General features: G+C 42.2%; 2 protein-coding genes across 2 annotated transcripts in view; both read left to right on the top strand.

The window, feature by feature from the left end:
- LOC311148164 (uncharacterized protein) overlaps positions 1-6,713 on the top strand; it is a gene marked incomplete at its 5' end in the record, with an annotated part of 61,439 nt that extends 54,726 nt beyond the window's left edge. The window contains 5 exons of the mRNA XM_084185053.1: positions 352-682; positions 1,079-1,311; positions 3,067-3,162; positions 3,252-3,427; positions 5,006-6,713. Coding sequence (XP_084041179.1) covers positions 352-682; positions 1,079-1,311; positions 3,067-3,162; positions 3,252-3,427; positions 5,006-5,668 — 1,499 coding nt within the window. The 3' untranslated portion in view covers positions 5,669-6,713. The remainder of the gene's footprint in view (positions 1-351; positions 683-1,078; positions 1,312-3,066; positions 3,163-3,251; positions 3,428-5,005) is intronic.
- Positions 6,714-10,398: 3,685 nt separating this feature from the next.
- The window catches only part of LOC311147987 (histone lysine demethylase PHF8-like), a 30,054-nt gene continuing 16,497 nt past the window's right edge, over positions 10,399-23,955 (top strand). Inside the window, exons 1-7 of the mRNA XM_084184856.1 lie at positions 10,399-10,723; positions 11,550-11,899; positions 12,013-12,098; positions 12,388-12,517; positions 15,405-15,565; positions 17,823-17,964; positions 18,238-18,424. Of these exons, the coding sequence (XP_084040982.1) occupies positions 11,802-11,899; positions 12,013-12,098; positions 12,388-12,517; positions 15,405-15,565; positions 17,823-17,964; positions 18,238-18,424 (804 nt within the window). The 5' untranslated portion in view covers positions 10,399-10,723; positions 11,550-11,801. The remainder of the gene's footprint in view (positions 10,724-11,549; positions 11,900-12,012; positions 12,099-12,387; positions 12,518-15,404; positions 15,566-17,822; positions 17,965-18,237; positions 18,425-23,955) is intronic.

Here is a 23,955-nt window from a genome sequence, read left to right as displayed (position 1 = left end):
CACGCTCAAGTTTTCTGTTTTTTTGTCTTATTTCTTGTTTGTTTCACAATAAAAAATATTTTGCATCTTCAAAGTGGTAGGCATGTTGTGTAAATCAAATGATACAAACCCCCAAAAATCAATTTTAATTCCAGGTTGTAAGGCAACAAAATAGGAAAAATGCCAAGGGGGGTGAATACTTTCGCAAGCCACTGTAACTACTACCAGGCCTATTCAATTCTTTCAGATCTATGAGGTGCCTAGAACTTTCTGATAATCCTGAAAATCCCTTCCTGTTTAAATATCAGAATACGCTGGAGGAGGAGGAACACACACAAAGTTAATGACTCACATTTTTCCAGGTCACCACAGTGCCCCAGCCCCCTGAGGCCTCTCCCCCCAAAGAGGCAGCCTCCGGTATAGGCAGCAGTCACAGGAAAGTGGGGCGCTTCTCTGTCACCCAGATGGACGCCCAGAAAGAGGAGAAAGAGCTAACGGACAGCTCCCCTGTGTCTCCTGACCTGGAGAGAGAGAGGAGGAGGGCCCGAGGGAAGGAGGGAGAGGAGGGGAAGAGGAACCCAGCACTGAGCCACCCACCACGAGGACATTGGCATGGTCACTCACCCCTAGGCAGTAGTGATGATGAGGAGAGTGAAATGGGGGATGAAGACCTGAGGAAGGAGCTGCACAAGCTGAGAGAGAAGTGAGACATGGAGGGAAAGAAGGGACAAGAAGAGGGAGGGATAGATCATAATAAACCCAATCAAGAAAGAAAGAAAGAAAGAAAGAAAGAAAGAAAGAAAGAAAGAAAGAAAGAAAGAAAGAAAGAAAGAAAGAAAGAAAGAAAGAAAGAAAGAAAGAAAGGAAAGCATCTACTGAATTCACCTTTTCCCCATTTTGACCAATTTGTATTATCTTCCCCCCTCCCATCCCTGCCTGCCTACATTCTCAAATGTCCTCACTTTCTCCTCCGCTATTCTGTCTCTGTCGCTCTATTCTGTCTCTCTTTCATTAATGATCTCCCAAACCCCATTCTGTTAATTTCCCTTCCTCCGTCCTCCCTTCCTCTTTCCTATCCCTGTGTTCTACCACTTGCCAGACACATCAAGGAGGTGGTGTCCCTGCAGGCTCAGCAGAACACAGAGCTCCAGGAGCTGTACAGACAGCTCCGCTCCCTCAAAGACCACCGGCCGACCCTGCCTCTGCCCCGCACCCCAACCCTCCCCTTGGGACTGCCAGCCCTCTCCCCCCGCAGGCCTCGCCCAGCCAAAGCCAAGCTCCGGCCCAGACCCCACTCCCACATGGACAACAATGGAGTCACTGGTCAACCCGGTAACCAATCTCTCTTCCTGGGTCTACTTTCGGTCTTTCAATCTCGATCTCTCTGTATTTTTTTTTTTCTCTCTCTCTCTCTCTCTCTCTCTCTCTCTCTCTCTCTCTCTCTCTCTCTCTCTCTCTCTCTCCTTCTTTCACTCTTTCTCTATCTCTATCTCTGTACCCCCCCCCCCCTTCCCTCTATCTCCCTCTCTCACTGAAGGTGTACAGTGCCTTCGGAACGTATTCAGACCCCTTTACTTTTTCCAAAATGTGTTATTCTAAAAGTGTTTTTTTTTAATTATTATCCTCAGCAATCTACACACAATACCCCATAATGACAAAGCAAAAACAGATTTTTATAAATGTTTGCAAAAGTATTGAATATAAAAAACAGAAATACCTTATTTACATAAGTATTCAGACCCTTTGTTGTGAGACTCGTAATTGAGCTCAGGTGCATCCAGTTTCCATTGATCATCCTTGAGATGTTTCTACAACTTGATTGGAGTCCATCTGTGATAAATTCAATTGATTGGACATGATTTGGAATGGCACACACCTGTGTATATAAGGTCCCACAGTTGACAGTGCATGTCAGAGCAAAAACCAAGCCGGAATTGTCTGTAGAGCTCCGGGACAGGATTGTGTCGAGGCACAGATCTGGGGAAGGGTACCAAAACATTTCCCTGTGAACACAGTGGCCTCCATCATTCTTAAATGAAGAAGTTTGGAACCACCAAGACTCTTCCTAGAGCTGGCCGCCTGGCCAAACTGGGCAGTCGGAGGAGAAGGGCTTTGGTCAGGGAGGTGACCAAGAACCCGATGGTCACTCTGACAGAGCTCTAGAGTTCCTCTGTGGAGATGGGAGAACCTTCCAGAAGGACAACCATCTCTGCAGCACTCCACCAATCAGGCCTTTATGGTAGAGTGGCCAGACGGAAGCCACTCCTCAGTAAAAGGCACAAGACAGCCCGCTTGGAGTTTGCCAAAAGGCACCTAAAGACTCTCAGACCATTAGAAACAAGATTTTCTGGTCTGATGAAACCAAGGTTGAACTCTTTGGGCTGAATGCCAAGCATCACATCTGGACGAAACCTGGCACCATCCCTACAGTGAAGCATGGTGGTGGAAGCATCATCCTGTGGGGATGTTTTTCAGTGGCAGGGACTGGGAGACTAGTCAGGATCGAGGCAAAGATGAACGGAGCAAAGTACAGAGAGATCCTTGATGAAAACCTGCTCCAGAGCTCTCAGGACCTCAGACTGGGGTGAAGGTTCACCTTCCAACAGGACAACGACCCTAAGCACACAGCCAAGACAATGCATGAGTGGCTTCGGGACAAGTCTCTGAATGTCCTTGAGTGGCCCAGCCAGAGCCCGGACTTGAACCCGATCTAACATCTCTGAAGAGACCTGAAAATAGCTGTGCAGCAACGCTCCCCATCCAACCTGACAGAACTTGAGAGGATCTGCAGAGAAGAATGGGAGAAACTCCCCAAAAACAGGTGAGCCAAGCTTGTAGCGTCATACCCAAGAAGACTCAAGGCTGTAATCGCTGCCAAGGGTGCTTCAACAAAGTACTGAGTAATGGGTCTGTTTTTGCTTTGTCATTATGGGGTATTGTGTGTAGATTGATTAGGGGGAAAAAACAATGTAATCGATTTTAGAATAAGTCTGTAACCTAACAAAATGTGGAAAAAGTCAAGGGATCTGAATACTTTCCAAAGGCACTGTATATGTGATATCTGACTGTCTGTTGTATCTCCTGAAGGTATCCAGCAGTCCAGTAGTTTTTCAGGGGGAGAACAGAGCAGACTACCACCGTACTGCAACCCAGAACACACCACCTTACTGACTACTAAAAGAGGTAAGTAAAGGTTTCACCAAAACATAAGACTATTCCTCTTTATCTGAATAAGTAGTTTGATTGAATATCTTCCCTTTATCTTTTCTCAGACCACAGTCCTCCCTCCCAGGGTGCCAGGAAGAGCATGTTCACAGATGACTTGCACAGACTGGTTGATGATTGGACGAAGGAGACAGTGGGTCCCACCCATCCCAAGCCCTCGCTCAATCAGATCAAGCAGATTCAGCAGGTGCAGGAGTTGAGAGGTTGGCCACAGCCCACAGAGGTAAAGTACAAGGTCCACCCACTTGTGACCTATGTGTACAGTTGGTGTACAATTCAGTCTATGACTGCAAGCTACCAATAACTACTACTACTGTTACTACTACTACTACTACTACTACTGTTGTTTACTACTACTACTACTACTACTACTACTACTACTGTTACTACTACTACTACTACTGACTACTACTACTACTGACTACTACTACAACATGAGTACATTTTTGGTCTGTGTAGTAGTCACGTTTCCTCATTAATAAATTACAGTTGTATATTTTTTACATTATGGTTATTACTAGGGCTGTGGCGGTCATGACATTTTGTCAGACGGTAATTGTCATGCAAATGTATGCCGGTTTCATGGTAATTGGCCATTAATTAAACAAACATGTTCAGTAGAACATCTCCATTTTAAAAAGTCTAATAAATCAATTTAATATAGCCATCACAATCAAATCCATTATGTATTTAGTTGTGATAGGCCTATAAACCTGGGAATGTCTTAGAAATCAAAACTTAAGGGCTGCATGATACAACTCTATATTGATGATTTGGGAAAAGTCGCAAAAAAAGGCATGCGCTCTGATCCTTGCTCTTCCAGCGGAGAGAGAGAAACAATTGCATTGCTGCTATGCTTATGTAGCAAGAAAGTTAGGGGATATCTAATCAATGGTAGATGGAATTAAAATGATGGAATTAAAAGTGAAATGAGAAAGAAAGGCTACGATGTCCAAAAGCCAACAGGTAGGCTGCTACTTAATAATCTGAATGGAGTTGTTGTTATGTGTAGGCTAACTGTAGGACGGTGAGAAGCACAGTAACATTATGGCTAGCCTCAATTAGCCTAGCTAGCTAGTTTAACTAGCTTCTCTCAGTTTGATGCAGTCAAGACAGGTAATATGTAATCAGATGGGATGATAAATAACTAGCAAGACGTTAGTCTAGCGCGAGATAACAGTGGTTACGGGTCTCTCCCTCGGTGCTGCGGTGCTCTGAGCCTTTTAATAAAGTAGCAAAACCATTGGCTTTTCTGCTGCTTCCCTCACTTGGATCGTACCGGTTGCCCTTTAGGTCCTTTCGGAACAGGTTTAACAAATGTATGCATATTAGGTCCGGGGCTTTCCCAAATCTATTTCGGAACGGGAACTATTTCAGAACGGGAACTCTAACTCCCATCACTATTTGTCCTCATCATTCAGATTATTCAAATTCGATCATGATGTGTGTAGAGAGTGATTATAGGGACAATAGAGCGCTAAGTACCAGGCCATTAGCAAGGGCCTTTAGCAAGTTTGGTAGGCTACCCATCAGCACATTCATTTGCAAATCAAATCAAATCAAATCAAAATGTATTTGTCACAGTGACTAGTGTTCCATTTCTTAAAGTGGCCAGTGATGCACAGTTTTAGATTGGGATTACCGTGACCAACGGTCACAGGGAATTTGACTGCGGTCATGACTCGTGACTGCCGGTGTGGCGGTAATACGGTCACCGCAACAGCCCTAGTTATTACATCATTATAATGGTATGCTTGGTGTTACGGTGCTCATTAGTGTGTCTTGACTGTCTTCCTTCCAGGTGGCTCCTCCGGGTTGGTTCCCTGTGGCACCACTGAACCCCCAGGCCTCCCCAGCCCCATCCAACCTCACTGCTCCAGCCCCAGCTCAGTACACTGCTGGGGGGAGCCTGAGCCAGTGGAGCGGAGTGGGGGGGGCACCAGGACCACAACAACAACAACAAGCGCACATGCCTCCAGTCCCACAGCTGCAGCAAAGTTTACATCTCCAGCAAGCCCAGCCTCCTCACCCGTTAAAGATAAAGCCCTTTCAGCAATCACCTCTACGCACACAACAACAGCCCCTAATCCAGACTCCACTACTGACTCAGTCCCCGGCTCCTGTACAGCCACAGACTGAGCAACAACAGATACCCCAGCAGCCCAATGTAGGTGTAGGAGCCCCACCACACAATCAGAATCAACCTCTGTTGCCTTCCCAGATGCCCCAGGTGGCCCCGTCGTCTCAGCTGACCCTAGCCCAACCTGGGTGTCTGATTCCTGGGTCTAGCACAACCACGGTGGTGGGGACCATAGACAGTGGACCTGCTGCTGCTGTCACTGCCACCGGTGGCCCAGGAGGGACATTCTGCTCCTCCTCCTACTACTCTGCTGCTGCTCTTCCTTCCAGTGCCAACCTTCACCCCACGCCCCCAACCTCAACTCTTCCTTTGGGACAGCAGTGAAAATAAGAAAATAAAAGAGGGGAAGAGTGAGGTCGGTCATGATGGAACGAGGGAAGGAGACAAAAGATGGCGAGATGATGGATGAGTAAAACCCATATGGAGAGTTTGAGAGTGCATATGTTATGAGAGGTAATGTCTGAGAATGAGAAAATGGATGCCAGTGAGTTTGTAAAGATGAGATGGGGAGTGAATGTGAGAGATGGTTGAGTCTATGTAGAGTATGTACAGAGGGGAAATGTGGAACTCTGGGGGGGGTCATAATAGTGTTGTGTTTGAGTGTTGAGATGTACAAACTTACGTAACGTGTGTGTGTGTATTTGTGTGTGTGTGTGTGTGTTTGTGTTGCCATTGATTTTCTCTTCATATCCCTTGTGTGTTTTGACACCAAGTAACGGTCATGTTATTTTAAAAATCCAACTAAGTTGGACCCTGAACTCTTCTCCCAAGCAGAGACATGAAGGAACACAAACATTCTGACATTATTATTATATATTTTTGTTTTTATTTGTCAATGATTACTTATATTGAAAAGGACTATGGATTTTAGAAGTGCAATTACTAACTGTCATCTAAATGTTATCATTCTGTATTGTCGTGATTTGTCTGTAAGGCATTTAACAAAATATTTTTGACAACAATCAACCAGACATTTACAAGCCAATACAGTGAGCCAACATCTTACATGAATATAGCACAAATGTTTCAACAGGCTACCAATGAGATGTAAAGCAGTTACAACAGCAGCATGTTACAGTAACACCACAGAGCATGGTAATAATGGTGGTATCTGACTATCATCTCTACCACAATGTTACTAAGCACACTGTTGTACAGTGTAGTGCACGGGAAGGCATGCACTTTGTATATTGTTATATTTTACATTGATAAGTAGTGGTAACAACTAGGTTAGAATATTTAAAATAACACGTTGATGAGTAACATGATTCAATTCTGATCAATTGATTTCATTAATACATTGATAAATTGATTTGATTGATGAATACAGTGAGGGGAAAAAAGTATTTGATCCCCTGCTGATTTTGTACGTTTGCCCACTGACAAAGACATGATCAGTCTATAATTTTAATGGTAGGTTTATTTGAACAGTGAGAGACAGAATAACAACAACAAAATATATCATAATCAATATAAATTGATTTGCATTTTATTGAGGGAAATAAGTATTTGACCCCTCTGCAAAACATGACTTAGTACTTGGTGGCAAAACCCTTGTTGGCAATCACAGAGGTCAGACGTTTCTTGTAGTTGGCCACCAGGTTTGCACACATCTCAGGAGGGATTTTTGTCCCACTCCTCTTTGCAGATCTTCTCCAAGTCATTAAGGTTTTGAGGCTGACGTTTGGCAACTCGAACCTTCAGCTCCCTCCACAGATTGTCTATGGGATTAAGGTCTGGAGACTGGCTAGGCCCTCCAGGACCTTAATGTGCTTCTTCTTGAGCCACTCCTTTGTTGCCTTGGCCGTGTGTTTTGGGTCATTGTCATGCTGGAATATCCATCCACGACCCATTTTCAATGCCCTGGCTGAGGGAAGGAGGTTCTCACCCAAGATTTGACGGTACATGGCCCTGTCCATCGTCCCTTTGATGCGGTGAAGTTGTCCTGTCCCCTTAGCAGAAAAACACCCCCAAAGCATAATGTTTCCACCTCCATGTTTGACGGTGGGGATTGTGTTCTTGGGGTCATAGGCAGCATTCCTCCTCCTCCAAACACGGCGAGTTGAGTTGATGCCAAAGAGCTCCATTTTGGTCTCATCTGACCACAACACTTTCACCCAGTTCTCCTCTGAATCATTCAGATGTTCATTGGCAAACTTCAGACGGCCCTGTATATGTGCTTTCTTGAGCAGGGGGACCTTGCGGGCGCTGCAGGATTTCAGTCCTTCATGGCGTAGTGTGTTACCAATTGTTTTCTTGGTGACTATGGTCCCAGCTGCCTTGAGATCATTGACAAGATGCTCCCGTGTAGTTCTGGGCTGATTCCTCACCGTTCTCATGATCATTGCAACTCCACGAGGTGAGATCTTGAATGGAGCCCCAGGCCGAGGGAGATTGACAAGTATTTTGTGTTTCTTCCATTTGCGAATAATGGCACCAACTGTTGTCACCTTCTCACCAAGCTGCTTGGAAATAGTATTGTAACCCATTCCAGCCTTGTGTAGGTCTACAATCTTGTCCCTGACATCCTTGGAGAGCTCTTTGGTCTTGGCCAGGGTGGAGAGTTTGGAATCTGATTGATTGATTGCTTTTTTCCCTCACTGTATGTTCAGTGAGCTTTCATTGAAATCTTACTGAATAAAACATTCATTGAGACTAAGACTGCATGATCTTACAGCTATAATGTATGTTGACTTGCCTGATTTTAGTGCAATCTGCATACACCTGCGCTTATATTTCTCACATCTGCTGCTGTGCACAACAGCAAACTCTGAGGTAACTTATTGATCAGGAATAAATCAATGTTTTATTTGAGCTAAAATAAATACATTTGTTTTAGAGAAATGTAGAATTCCCTCTACCAGTCTCAGCCCTGCATATTGAAGGTGTCATACAAGAAAAACAATGATGAGAAAACAAAGAAAATGCCAATTCATTTCATGATAATGGGGAACCCATGTAAATGTATAGGGGCTGTTATCAAATTGCCTTTTAGAATTAATACTTTACTGTGTGTTTGACTGTGTACCAAAAGCGGGGACTTTGTACAAAAAGTGCTATAGTTTCTAAATAGTTCATCCTATATGGATACCCTCAGATTAAAGCTGACAGTCTGCACTTTAACCACATATTTGTTTTATCATTTCCAATCCAAAGTGCTGGAGTACAGAGCCAAAACAACAACAAATGTGTCACTGTCCCAATACTTTTGGAGCTCACTGTATGAGACAGACTGCTTCATAGTGAATTTAAAACTCACCCTAAAACTACTGAAAGTGGAAGGACGAAAACAAAACATTCACATTTCGATTGGGGAGCTAAAACAGTTTGTGCTTACGCTTATGGTTGTTCAAAAAGTACAACCGTTACAAATTGCATATGAATATAGAGTTTAACATAATGGTTTTCAGTATTTATGAGATTTTTTTATGAGACAACCCGCATTTTCACAGTAATATAGTTGATGATTAATAGTGGAGGGGAGTAAGTTACTGTGCTGTCAAGTCAATACTAACATGTTGACCATATGTCACAGCTTTGATGATGTTCATGAAAAGGAAATGTGGAACTCGTCCTGTCCTGAAGTGTTACCAAAATGTAATCTAAAAGAAGAAAATATTATTTTTGTATTTTGAAATGGGGGTTGTACAAAATGTAAAAATTGTGTTCTTCTGATCAGCATTGAAAATCTATCTGATGTTATCTGATACTAGAAAATATTGGTTCTCATCTCTGTTGATGGAGCCCCATGCATATATTATATTCCTCTTAGACTCTGTCTTGAAACAGTGCTACATCATGTTTCAATTGCGAGAGGTTTTGTCAGCGTGGTTATAATCATAGGATATCTCAACTTGTTTTATCCCTATGGTAATATGGTCTTACATTTCACGTCTTGACTCACTGGACAAACTACAAAACATTATCAAGGGGTAGGCCTAGACAACCTATAGGCCATTGGGCTCTTATATATAACACACACTTGAGAGTCCAAATATTACACCAGATTGAGAACCAATGATTTATTAGCATATTTAAACAGAAAAAATATATAAATAAAACGTATGTTGCTGGTGATTTAGCCTCTGTAAAATGTTAACTAATTTAATTGTTGATTTTATTTATGTTTTGTAACTAATCCAAATAAATGGTGTTAAACATCAAACTGTTAATGCGCATTTTGTTACTTATTCTATTGGACCACACCTGTCCTCAATTTCACCAATCTTGTCATTATATGGTTGAAATTATGTATCTTATTATAGACCTAAGTGGTTAGGGTGTAATAGATGCTGGTTAGGGTTATTACAGCTGAATTATTACATAACTGTAATGTAAATATTGTTTCATTTTGTGTGTCGGCCTACATCACAGATTATCCATTATATTGAACAGATACCGCTCCAACAATGAAAATAAATGTCTTCAAAAATGGAAGGCTGTTGGGAGGAGGTAGAATCAGGTGGGACTATTCCAGCCAATGACAGGGAAGATACGCGTGTGAACAACAGGCACAACGGTTTCCACTAGTTACCACAGCCACAAAGTCAAAATTGGCTATATCGTAAAAATTCATGAAGACAAATATTTACTTTTTGGTCTTAATTTAAGGTTAGGGTTAGCCATAACGTTAGCATTGTGGCTAAGGTTTAAAAGCAAATTTTAAGAGGATAAATTGTAGTAATAGGAGGAGTTTATGACTTTGTGGATATGGTAACTAGTGACAACCAGGACCAACTCCGATATAAAGTGTTTTTTCTCAAAGTTGCCGGATGCCACGTGTCCTACTTATATCCGTACACCCATAACAACCTAATCATTACGAAATTTATAGTCGATCAAATAAGCCACACGTAGCAAATAAGGCATTATATTTTTTGTTAACCAAATTCGACACTCGCTCATTGACCTCCATACAAAAACGAATCGCATAGTGAGCGAAAAAAACGAAAATACGCCGCCTGCTGGAGTAGACAGATTTCGGGCCCAGTTATATCGCTCGCTTCGCCGCTTCATCTCTGCCTACATTTGAAGGCTCGCTACTAGCGCAACTTTATTGTTATTTCAACTGCAGACGGTCTCTTTACGAGTGCTTTGAAATGCCGTTGCTCCATCACAAATGTCTGAATTGTTTATAGTAACAGTGCTCATGTAGTGGTCTTTTAATCTATGAAAACCCTGCAATATATATTTTGGGACTTAAACTACACACCTGGACATAATTTGTGGCAAAAAAAAGCAATGCAGTAAGGGCTATTTTTTAATACTTTTCGCTGCATAATAAGGCCTCATCGATCCTCGGCCTTTCGTAAGGATTTTAACCGATTTCGAATGCTTGGCCGGTGGCCTCTTTGCAGCAACCAGACAATTAAAATCCCGGTAAGAAATGATTTCGGACCGATTTTCTGAACGTGCAACTTACATATAGGTAATTCAATATAATTGTTTTGTCATGAACGAATATAAAATGCAAGCTATTAAGCTAGCTAGATTCATATACTTATCCGCTGTTTAGCTAACACGTTACCTAGTTAGGTTGCAAACGTTATCCAACGGTGGCTAGCATGTTCTGCTAACAGCTAAGTTAGAGAATAAACAGCAGTTAGTAGCCAAATACTGAAATGTGTGGTCTTGAATTGCAACTAACTAATATATATAGTTAGTCATTTAATGAATACAAATTATTGCCAGCTTGCTAGCCATCGGTAACGTTCAATTAACTGTACTTTTCGTTTGTTAGCTAACAATTAATTAACATAGCTAGCTACTTACTAAATCCATTATTGTTAGCCAGCCTGCAATCTTTACTAATCTAGCTAGCTAAGCTGCTAGCTAGCTAATGTTACTTTCCTACCTAGTACAAGCAAGCTACTTAGCCAGTAATGATGTTTCTCTGGTTTTCAATTAAGATGTGAAAGATGTCAGACAGTTTGCAAGGCCTACCCCTCCCCATACGCCATGTTATTATTAGTTAGCCAACTTTTATAGCTATATCGTGTTTATTATGCATCTTTGTTAGCTAGCTATATTTAGCTAATCGGGGGCTAGCAAGACCCACTGCTAACAAGCCAAGTATAGTAACTAAACAACGAGAAACGTTCTGTTAGTAAGACTAGCCTATCTTTCTTATACTTAACCTAACACCCAAATCCCTGTCTACTTTTTAACAGATACGTTTGTGCTCTCTTCTCTCCCCGTTCAACAGGTGCCTAACCATGGCCAATACAGTGTGACAGGCACCTAGTCCCAGTGAAGTGACACCACCGTTAACCTGGCAATGCCCTGTGCTGCTTCAGTACCCTCACCATTTTAACTATATATATATATTCAGCACTCAATGCAACCTTAACCTATTTCTAATTTAGACTATCAAGTGTAGTGCTGTCCTCTTCTCAGTAGATTTAGGCCTAACTGTCAGTCCGACACAGAGCAGTGCTAGTTCCCATACACTCTCAGTATGGCATCTGTTCCAGTGTACTGCTTGTGTCGCCTGCCCTATGATGTCACACGCTTTATGATCGAGTGTGACATCTGTCAAGACTGGTTCCATGGAAGGTAAGTTATATTTCAGTGTTGTTGAGCTTTACTAATTGCAGACTGTTTACAGTAGGCTAGTTGAGTAAATTTATTTAGTTTATATTGTGTACATTATTGTTTTTTTTGTTTAGTTGTGTTGGAGTGGAGGAAGACAAAGCAGCAGAGATTGACCTGTACCACTGTCCCAACTGTCAGGTCACCCATGGGCCCTCTGTCAGTAAGTCCCTCTGTCTCTTTCAGTTTGATTTCCAGGCTGTCTTTTTATATTTCACATGTATTTCAGACCTGTTTGAATCTGTTGCATCAGGTGTGCTAGTTCTGAAGACATTAAATACGTGGAATGGCTGGGGGTACTCGAGGAGAGGTTTAGGAAACCCAGCTCTACAGGAATACACATGCCAATACACATGCCAATTCCTCTGAGTCTTTGGCCTTGTGGTCTGCCTTTTAGTAGTGTGGTTCTGGTTGTAATCCCAGTCTGTTGTTGTCCCCTTTATGTTCTGCAGTGAGGAAGCGGCGTGGAGGAACCAAGCAGGCTGATGCTGGAGCCACTGGAGGAAGAGACACTTCTGGTCGACCGGTAAAGACCGGCAGTCCACAGTTTGTCAGAGAGCTACGAAGCCGCACCTTCCCAAGGTAAACCTCCCATGTTACATTATGTCTATACAGTACATGTTCATTCTCTTCCACACTGTCTCTATATCTACTATGAACATTTACATAAAATCACCCCCTCCCAGAGGAAGAACTCAATCTGACACCTAAATGAATTTAAGCGTAGAGCTTCTGCTTGCGTATATACACTACCGTTCAAAAGTTTGGGGTCACTTAGAAATGTCCTTGTTTTTGAAAGAAAAGCAATTTTTTTGTCCATTAAAATAACATCAAATTGATCAGAAATACAGTGTAGACATTGTTAACGTTGTAAATGGCTATTGTAGCTGTAAATGGCTGATTTTTTTTATGGAATATCTACATAGGCGTATGGAGGCCCATTTATCAGCAACCATCAGTCCTGTGTTCCAATGGCATGTTATGTTTGCTAATCCAAGTTGATCATTTTAAAAGGCTAATTGATCATTAGAAAACCCTTTTGCAATTATGTTAGCACAGCTGAAAACTGTTGTGCTGATTTTAAAGAAGCAATAAAACTGGCCTTCTTGAGACTAGTTGAGTATCTGGAGCATCAGCAATTGTGGGTTCGATTACAGGCTCAAAATGGCCAGAAACAAATAACTTTCTTCTGAAACTCATCAGTCTATTCTTGTTCGGAGAAATTAAGGCTATTCCATGCGAGAAAACAGAACAGCGCAAACTGGCTCTAACCAGAATAGAAAGAGGAGTGGGAGGCCCCGGTGCACAACTGAGCAAGAGGACAAATACATTAGTGTCTAGTTTGAGAAACAGGCGCCTCACAGGTCCTCAGCTGGCAGCTTCATTAAATAGTACCCGCAAAACACCAGTCTCAACGTCAACAGTGAAGAGGCGACTCCGGGATGCTGACCTTCTAGGCAGAGTTGCTAAGAAAAAGCCATATCTCAGACTGGCCAATAAAAATAAAATATTAATATGGGCAGTCTTTTCTCGCATGGAATATCCTTCATTTCTCAGGACAAGAATAGACTGATGAGTTTCAGAAGAATGTTCTTTGTTTCTGGCCATTTTGAGCCTGTAATCGAACCCACAATTGCTGATGCTCCAGATACTCAACTAGTCTCAAGAAGGCCAGTTTTATTGCTTCTTTAATCAGCACAACAGTTTTCAGCTGTGCTAACATAATTGCAAAAGGGTTTTCTAATGATCAATTAGCCTTTTAAAATGATAAACTTGGATTAGCAAACACAACGTGCCACTGGAACACAGGACTGATGGTTGCTGATAATGGGCCTCTGTACGCCTATGTAGATATTCCATTAAAAATCAGCCGTTTCCAGCTACAATAGCCATTTACAACATTAACAGTGTATACACTGTATTTCTGATCAATTTGATGTTATTTTAATGGACAAAAATTGCTTTTCTTTCGAAAACAAGGACATTTCTAAGTGACCCCAAACTTTTGAACGGTAGTGTGTATTTGTCTTACTTTTTAACTCTGCGCTGTTGGGAATGGGCTCGTAAGTAAGCATTTCACTGTAAAGTCTACACCTGTTGTATTCGGCGCATGTGACCAATACAATTTACATTTATTTTATTTGACATACATTATAGTGTCTCAACTCTATCCTAGTGGTCCAGAATATGGCCTTTAAATCTGAATTTTGTATTCAGTTAATGTATCATTGTGGAGTGATACTCTAATAATTATAACTCTACAGTTCTGCCCTGGTTCCCTCCATAGAAGTAATAATACATTTCATTTGAAAAGTGCTTTTCTCACACCCAAGGCACTGAAGAAAACAACAAATGAAATAAAAATAATCCAGAACATTGTAAGCAGACAACAATCAAAGCTATATACAGGTGTCGTCGTCAGATCTGGTGTTCAGGAGAACTGAATTAAGAGGTCCTTTTCAGTTTTGAACTGTGCCTTAAACTAGGCCAGAGACTCGGCAGCCCTGATAGTGATTGGAAGTGCGTTCTACAGCCGAAGAGTCGCACAAATGAAAGCACTGTCATCCATAGTTTTTAGTCTGCTGTGGGGCTGTTGAAGGGAGATGGACCTGGAGGAGCGAAGGGTGCGTGTTGGGTAGGATGAGGTCCGACAGATACTTGGGTCCAGAGTTGTGAATAGCTTGGTAGGTGTGAACCAGGATTTTAAAGTCAATGCGTGAGCATATGGGGAGCCAGTGGATGTTGATCAGCATTGGCGTGATGTCCTCACGGGGTGAGGTGTGGGTAGGACACGTGCAGCACAGTTCTGGACATATTGTAGCCTTCTTAGGCACTTGGCAGATGTGCCAACAAAACAGGGCGTTATAATAGTCCAGACGGTATGAGAGAAAGGCGTGGATGAGTCCACTCCCTGTACTCCATGTCATTGCCAAAGAGACTGGCCTTTATGCCATCTTCAAATATGGACTTTCTATCATTAATGAGCTCGAGAAAAACAGAGGATTTAATCCTGATTCGATAACCCTCACAGCTATCCTGCAGTCACACCGATTATGCAAATATTGGAACTTTTTTCTTCACAGAACACGTTGGTATCTGGTTGCTCACATCTAAATACATACTGCAATTTCAACCACAAGACGTCTTAGTTTTGATTTTAAGCTTGCCCATTTCAACTTGCCCATCTAACAGCTAAATATTCGTTTTTTTACTTTGTTATAAATTCAAATTCTATTTTTGAGGCTCCACATATTGTCATGGAAAATATTAATGTTATTTCCAACAACCAATGAGCAACTCCGCCATAGATCCAGTGCATAATGAATGTTGAGATTCCTGAAAGGCCAGTGGCAAGGAGTGGAATGTTAGCTAAAGAGACTGGGCAAAGCACCCCTAGTCTGAGTACCATTCTAGTTCTTCTATTTCTATATGTCCCTCACTCTCTCACAATCTCTCTGTCTTTGTCCAGTGCTGACGAGGTGCTGTTGAAGCCGTTGGGGGCCCAGCTGACTGTGGAGTTCCTGGAAGAGCGCTCCTTCAGTGTTCCTGTGATGGTCCTCAGGAGGGACGGCTTGGGCATGAACCTGCCCCCGGGGAACTTCGGAGTCAATGACGTAGAGCACTACATTGGTAATCCTCCACGTCTTTGTGGCCATTTTGGTTTTACATGGAATTATTGTGATATGTGGTTGTTTTACCCACATAATTAAATAGAACACAGAATTATGGTATCTTTATCTACTTTAGTTGAATGCACTGACTGTAAGTCGCCCTGGATAATAGCATCTGCTCAATGATTCAAATGTAAACCTGCCACAGTACACGGCTCCGTCATTCCTGCTCTTCAACTAGTCACATCTCAACTTGACATTTCATTACCATAGGAGATGTAACCTCGTGTAGGTTATCAGAGTAACCTAACGTCTTATCTTACACAACACAATTTCTGTGAAGTTGAAATGTTGTATATGATCATGGTTAGGGCTGTGGCGATCATGACATTTCTTCAGCCGATGATTGTCAAGCAAATAACTGCCGTTCTCACGGTAATTGACCGTTAATTAACAGAAACACATTTAGCATCTCCTGGCTTCCATGCATAGGCGACAAGCCACTGATGCAGACCTTTGGAACATCTACATTTTAGAACGTTTAATAAATCTATGTTATATAGCCTACACCATCACAATAAATCAATTATTTATTTTAGACAGGTCTAAAGAAACATGATATGAAGAAAATTTTGTCTATTTCAGAAGAACAGAATAGCATACTCTGAGTTGTCCTTATGTTAGGTCCTGATCTGGCTATGCCAAATAGCTGTGGGCTACACTAGTTCATTTAGCAGACAAGATTTGCTTAGAATTCCATGGCATTATTTTATAGTATGAAGAATACATTTGAACATAGCTGAATAAAATAGAAAGGATATTTTCTCCAAACAATTTCTGAGGGAGTGCACACTATTCTGTGTTGAGCGGTTAACAAAGAAACAGGTCCTCCTATAAGCTTAATTTAGTTATATGTATGTAACTTTAGTTGTGATACAAACATTGGGCTATATGTTTTGTTTTGTAATACATTCTAAGGCTGCATGATGTGAATCTAAGGATGATTTGAAGAAGTCACATGAAAGGCATGAGCTCTGCTTAGTCTTTAAGCAATGAGGCTGACACAACAGAGCAGAACGTTTAGCTTAAATTGTTGATAAACTATTAGGCTATTTCTTCACATTATAAGCGCAGCAATGCGCACATGGCAGTAGGCTATAAGCGCAAATGTTCCATTAGCGGGAAAACACTGTTCTCAAAAGTGACTGCAAATGTGATTATGCACATAATGCTTTTATTATAAAGGTGCATTGTTATGGTGAAAATGATCTTCCCAAAACTTGAAACTCAGGCGCTGCGTATGTATGCCAGTTAGGCTCTACACCCGTTGTAAAGCAGATGAATGTGCTTCATTTAAGAAGTTATTTGGCCACTTTAGTTGTGGTACAAACCTTATCAAAACATATAGGTCTATGGGCTAGGTTACATGAGGTGTGCGACTATGATTTGAAAAAGTCGCAAAAAAAGGCATGCATTTCTTGCCTTACTACAAGCTGGGCATCATTCACAAGTGATAATATATCATTCACAAGTGATATGCTAATATTGTCACCCATCAGGCTATATTTGATTTAATCTTGTCTTTACATATACTAAATAATATGTGTGAAATTTGTTTTGATTTAGAATGGACCATTTATCATGCACCTGTCTCGAAACAGGGGCAGTGGAAAAAAATACATGTAATCTATGCACTTAAATAGCGAATGGAGGATGCTTTTCCTGTGGTTCATTTTCATGCCAGCCAGGTAGGCTATGCTCCTGTTGTAAAGAGAAGCAATGTGCTTAATATTAGGGAAGTTGAGAAATAAATATAGTAGGCCTAGCCTATAGAAAGCTGATGGGATCCTCCTCTTTTTAATAGAGGCCATCACTCTGTTTTCTCACACAATTGCATAGCCTATAGAAGTGTTGCGCAACATGAGCTCATGTGCTCTCATGAAGTTTGATTAGATTTTCGATTACATTTGCACGTCAGAGTGATTTTAGAGGGACAATAGAGTGCTGAGTACCAGGCAGTTAGCAAGTTTGGTAGGCTACTAATGACCAGCAGCAGCATCAGAGCTTGGAGAAGCCTAATTACCGTGACTAAACGGTCACGTGGAATTTGACTGCCTTCATGACTCGTGACCGCCGTTGTGGCGGTAATACGGTCACCGTAACAGCCCTAATCATGGTGCAGGAATGAAGTCGGGGGGCATTGTTGATTGCGTGTTGTCTGTAGGTCCGGACAGGGTGATTGACGTGATTGTGTGTTGATTGCGTGTTGTCTGTAGGTCCGGACAGGGTGATTGATGTGATTGACGTGCCTCGCCAAGCTGACCTGAAGATGTGTCTAGGGGACTTTGTAGAGTACTACAACAGCCCCAACAGAGACGGAGTCCTCAACGTCATCAGCCTAGAGTTCTCTGAGACCAGGTACACTACACTGCTTGTTCTTGGGTCACTTCGGTCCACTCATATGATGGTATTGCTCTCTAGGGGTCTTCCTTGTCACGAGAACATCATTTGGTTGAACAAAAGTAAAATTTTGCCAGAGCCATACTGCGAGCGATAAATGACTTGGCATAATAATTGTTTCTTCAGAATAAAGTTGTTTAAGTACTGTTGTTGCAGTTGTAAAAAAAAAATTATAATACTTTGACTGAATCTGGTGTTTTAAATATACAAAATGTAAATGTTCTGTACCAGGCTGTCCAATCTGGTGGAGACTCCAAAGATAGTGAGGAAGCTGTCGTGGGTGGAGAACCTGTGGCCTGAAGAGTCAGTGTTTGAGCGGCCCAACGTCCAGAAGTACTGCCTCATGGGGGTCAAGGACAGCTACACAGACTTCCACATCGACTTCGGAGGCACCTCTGTCTGGTACCATGTACTACGGGTAAGAAGAGGGTCGTTATGGGACAGTTGTGGGCCAGATTGTGGAAAGGGACAGTTGGCACTAGGCAATCTTCCTGCTGTGCTGACAAGCACAATTGGATAGTTATACACTAAGAATACCTGCTCTTTCCATGAGACTGACTAGGTGAAGGCTATGATCCCTTATTGATGTCAGTTGTTAAATCCACTTCAATCAGTGTAGATGAAGGGGAGGAGACAGGTTAAAGAAGGATTTTTAAGCCTTGAGACAATTGAGACATGGATTGTGTATGTGCGCCATTCAGAGGGTGTAGTGGCAAGACAAAAAATGGAAGTGCCTTTGAACGGGGTATGGTAGTAGTTGCCAGGCGTAGGGCTGTTGCAGTGACCGTATTACCGCCACACTGGCAGTCACGAGTCATGACCGCAGTCAAATTCCCTGTGAATGTTGGTCACGGTAATCCCAATCCAAAACTGCGCAAATGAATGGTGCTGATGGGTAGCCTACCAAACTTGCTAATGGCCTGGTTCTCAGAGCTCTAATGTCCCTCTAATCACGCTCTAAACCAGTGATCACCAACCGGTCGATCGCCAAGCAATTCCTAGTTGATCACCAAACATTTCTGTAAGAAACACAACGATTAAGCCTTGCCTTCCTATTTTTGTATTAGTTTCGAGCTGTTTGCGTTAGGTGCACTTGATTCTGCAGCCCTAGTGCCGGACTAGTAAAGGCCCAGTGCACTACTTTTGTGCAAATAATTGTATTTATTTATATATTTGTATGGATATATTTAAATTCCGGTTTTTCAGGGGGTGCTCCGACACCCTCAGCACCCCTACTTCCTGCAGGTATGCTTGCGTTATTATTCGTGGCTTGCCTTTTTTAATATCAAGGAATATTTCACTTTCTCTGGTCATAGGAGTAACAACATGAATTGGTGCATCAGGCAGAAATGTGTTATGTTTTGCCATCAGCTGGATGACTGTGCCCCATTTTCTCATGGAGGGACAGAGGAGGAACGGTGAGTCGGGTGAGAGGCAGCCTCACCGCTGCTCCCTCCCCTCAGACTGACCATCAGATGCAGGCCATCAGTCCAGTAAAAAAGCTAATTATTATGCTCGCTCAGCTGTGCCTCACAAGTAATACAACAAATGATCTATTACCAGTGTGATCATATACCAATTTTTTTTTAATATAATGTAAAAATGGTCTGAGAAGAACAACATTGGCAGGGAGGCAGGTATGGGCGGCAGGTAGCTTAGTGGGTAAGAGCGTTGTGCCAGTAACCGAAAGGTCGCTGGTTCTAATCCCCGAGCCGACTAGGTGAAAAATCTGTCAATGTGCCCTTGAGCAAGGCACTTAACCCTAATTGCTCCTGTAAGTCGCTCTGGATAAGAGCGTCTGCTAAATGACTAAAAATGTTTTTAAAAATTAAATGAAATGGAAGCGTCACCAATATGCAGTGGTAATGTATTGGGCCTATATCTTACTGCACAAACCTCATTGCTACAGTACTGTTTTTAATTGGTTAATGTTGCAGAGGTTTACGTTTTAACATTTTAACATTTACATTTTAGTCATTTAGCAGACGCTCTTATCCAGAGCGACTTACAGTTAGTGAGTGCATACATTCTTTTTTCATACTGGCCCCCTGTGGGAATCAAACCCACAACCCTGGCGTTGCAAACGCCATGCTCTACCAACTGAGCTACCTGCCGGCCATTCCCTCCCCTACCCTGGACGACGCTGGGCCAATTGTGCGCCGCCCCATGGGTCTCCCGGTCGCGGCCGGCTACGACAGAGCCTGGATTTGAACCAGGATCTCTAGTGGCACAGCTAGCACTGCGATGCAGTGCCTTAGACCACTGCGCCACTCGGCATGTAAAAAAAAAAGTCTGAGTGATAGATCTCAGCTTTCATTTTGACTCAAAGTGATCTTGACTCAGAAAAGGTTGATGACCACTGCTCTAAACACATCATGATTTGAATTTGAATAATCTGAATAATGAGGACAAATAGTGATGAGAGTTAGAGTTCCTGTTCCGAAATGGACATGGGAAGGCTCGGGACCCAATAGGCATACATTTTTCAAAACTGTTCCTAAAGGACAACTGGTCCTTTTCCAAATCATCATCATGTTCCAAAGGTGCGCTAAACATGTTTATGTTAATTAACGCTCAATAACGATGAGACGGCAGTCATTTGCATGACAATTACTGTCTGACAAAATTTCATGACCGCCACAGCCCTTGCCAGGCGCACCGGTTTGTGTCAAGAACTGCAACGCTGCTGTTTTCTTTCACGCTCAACAGTTTCCCTTGTGAAGAATGGTCCACCACCCAAAGGAGATCCAGCTAACTTGATACAACTCTGGGAATCACTTGAGTCAACATGGGCATCAGGGTTTCTGTTAGTCGGTAATTGCCGGCTTTTGGCAAAAATAAATAATTGAAAAGCCGATAAATACAATTATTGCAGGCCAAATTGACTGGGAGAAAAAATCAACGGTAGGCAGTTTTTTCATATGTGCATTTTCGTGGAACAGTTTCATTTCAATAATAACGTTTTCTTTCCTCAAAATCATTGTCACATGATTAATCATAAAAATCTTAATCAAAATGATAAAAATATAAAAGTTAAAATTCAACTAATGCTAGAGCACCAGCCATATGGACACATTGATACACTGTGACCATTGGTGGCTAAACAGCCTAAATTAGCAGGTGGAATTCAGAGATGGCCAATGCAGCCGTTGGCCTAATAACTTCCATTGTCAACTAAGTAAAAATACATAAAGCTGAGAAATTAAAACAGTAGAATAAATACTGATGAATTCCAGTTCTTTTAATCACATTCATCTCTCCACTCAGCCTGTCTGCCTCCATTTCTATCTGTCTTGAGCTATCGCTAGTGAAGTCCATCATTGTATCAAATCAATCAACTGGATCTTGGCAGAAGCTGTCTCTAGCGAACTTGCAACATTGTATCAACTAGCCTATTCTGGGCCCTCAAAGTTTCCCATGAGCTCAGGACAGACAGCTGTTGCGCAAGGAAAAGGTATTTTATGACGTTTCCACTGGATATATATGAGGAGATCATCAGATTATATTTTGCTCTTTCACACCGAGGTGGAGATTGTTGGTAATATTTTTCAAATAGCCTAATAGCCTATCATTAGCAATTGATGTAAAAAAATAAAAAATACACAGATTTCTTTGACTTACTGTGAGAGGTGAAGAAAAAATGACTGAGAAGCTTAGTAGTGGTGGTAGACGTGGTGACTAAGTCAATCAGAAATCCAACATCCCCAAATGGGCTTTCCTACATTTGTGCGCAGCAGGCCAGGTAGGCTACTTCTATGCTTGCTCAGGCGCTCGCTCCCCCTCAACATTAACAAGACCGAGAAACCAGACACATGCTCATTGCTCACATGGAGCACTCCAAACAAAAGACAATGGAAAAAATGGACAACTTGTAAATGATGGTTATGAAATAAACCAACACTTTTTCTCACAAGTGTAGCAGGTTCTGAACTCTGCAAACAATGTTTACACTGAGAATGAGAAAGGCTTACCTCCTTAAGGATCGGACCCCTTTTTTAAATTTTCGCCTAAAATGACATACCCAACTCTAACTGCCTGTAGCTCAGGACCTGAATCGAGGATATGCATATTCTTGATACCATTTGAAAGGAAACACTTTGAAGTTTGTGGAAATGTGAAATTAATGTAGGAGAATATAACACAATAGATCTGGTAAAAGATAATACAAGCCAAAAATCAAGGGTGTATTTTTGTAAAAATGTAAGAGAAAGGCCACAATATAATATTGCAGTTTAGGCTCAATTTAGATTTTGGCCACTAGATGGCAGCAGTGTGTGTGCAAAGGTTAATGACTGTAGGCCTAATTAGTAATACAATGCATTAACAGAAATTAATGTAACCAAATGACGGGGATTAACGGTACATTTTCTACTGGTGACATGTAATTGGGAATTTATAAAAATAAACAAAGGGCAAACAATTCACATTAAACAATAAATGTGCAATAATTGTCGGAGACAGCTGAGTGGATTCTGGAGAGCTGAGCACATGCATTCTGGAAAGAGACGCACCTATAGGCTATCTTTGCCACACACCCCTGCCCTTCTTCTTGTCTCAACATTTTAAATTATACTCAAGACACATTATCTTCACACATATTTGAGATGCTTTTCACTATCCGCAACAACTCAGTAACCAGATAGGCCTTTTGCCACGAGCGCTGCCCATTTCTCTCTTGTTCTATTGGTTTTCGTATCAACTTTCTTTCCTTGTCCAGAAGTCAAATTCACAATCCTAGTCATATTAGCAACCCATCCTAGTTGTTTCATCTTTAGATTCACCCTCTTTCTAAGTTTCTAACTGAGATTTTCATCTGTCATATATGCTCACATCAGGTGCGCTGTTTAGAATGGGGTCTTCCCTTTTTCTATCGAATTGCATTTTGGCAAAGGTTTGAAAAATATATTTTATTGGCTGCTTCATTATGGGAGTTGCATGTTTTCTTAAGATTAATTACCATAATCTAAATGGGATTTCTGTCATTCTGAGCACCGTGAGTGGACGCCCTAATGGGGTACACACCCAATGCACTGTATGTGTCCAGTACATTTCTCAAATGGGCGCTAAGTTAATCTTCTCGGTCACTTTGTCTGGTGCCACAACAGAAACCCTGGCCAGCAAACCTTTTGATACCTTGTAGAGTCCATGCCCCGACGAATTGAGGCTGTTCGAATTGAGGGGGGAGGTGTCCCTAATGTTTGACGGGTGGGGGGTGGTGTCCCTAATGTTTGACGGGTGGGGGGTGGTGTCCCTAATGTTTGACGGGTGGGGGGTGGTGTCCCTAATGTTTGACGGGTGGGGGGTGGTGTCCCTAATGTTTGACGGGTGGGGGGTGGTGTCCCTAATGTTTGACGGGTGGGGGGTGGTGTCCCTAATGTTTGACGGGTGGGGGGTGGTGTCCCTAATGTTTGACGGGTGGGGGGTGGTGTCCCTAATGTTTGACGGGTGGGGGGTGGTGTCCCTAATGTTTGACGGGTGGGGGGTGGTGTCCCTAATGTTTGACGGGTGGGGGGTGGTGTCCCTAATGGTTGGCACACTCACTAAATACTATATAGAGGTGCAACGAGAGATTTAACATTTGAATGTATGATATCCTTGACTGCCTTTACGTTGTTCATCATTGTACGTGCTGGGTGAAAATGAGCTCTGCTGCTAACATGCTGACTAGACCGGCTCTGTGCATGCGTCTGCGTGCGCCATCGTGCCCATGTTGATTTTTGTCTATCACCACCAGACACGTTCATGACACGCAGGTTAAAATACCAAAACCAACTGTGAACCAACTTTATTAATTTGGGGACAGGTCGGAACACACGAAACATTCATGGACATTTAGCTAGCTTGTTGTTGCTAACATATTTGTCCTGGGAGATAAACATTGGGTTGTTATTTTACCTGAATTGCATATGGTCCTTTATTTTTTTGCTGGATCTTTGTAGAAGTTCTATT

Source organism: Coregonus lavaretus, assembly GCF_964263955.1.
Source record: "Coregonus lavaretus genome assembly, chromosome: 20".
NCBI lineage: Eukaryota > Metazoa > Chordata > Actinopteri > Salmoniformes > Salmonidae > Coregonus > Coregonus lavaretus.
Note: the sequence above shows the minus strand (reverse complement) of the source record. Positions and strands in the feature narration are given on the sequence as shown.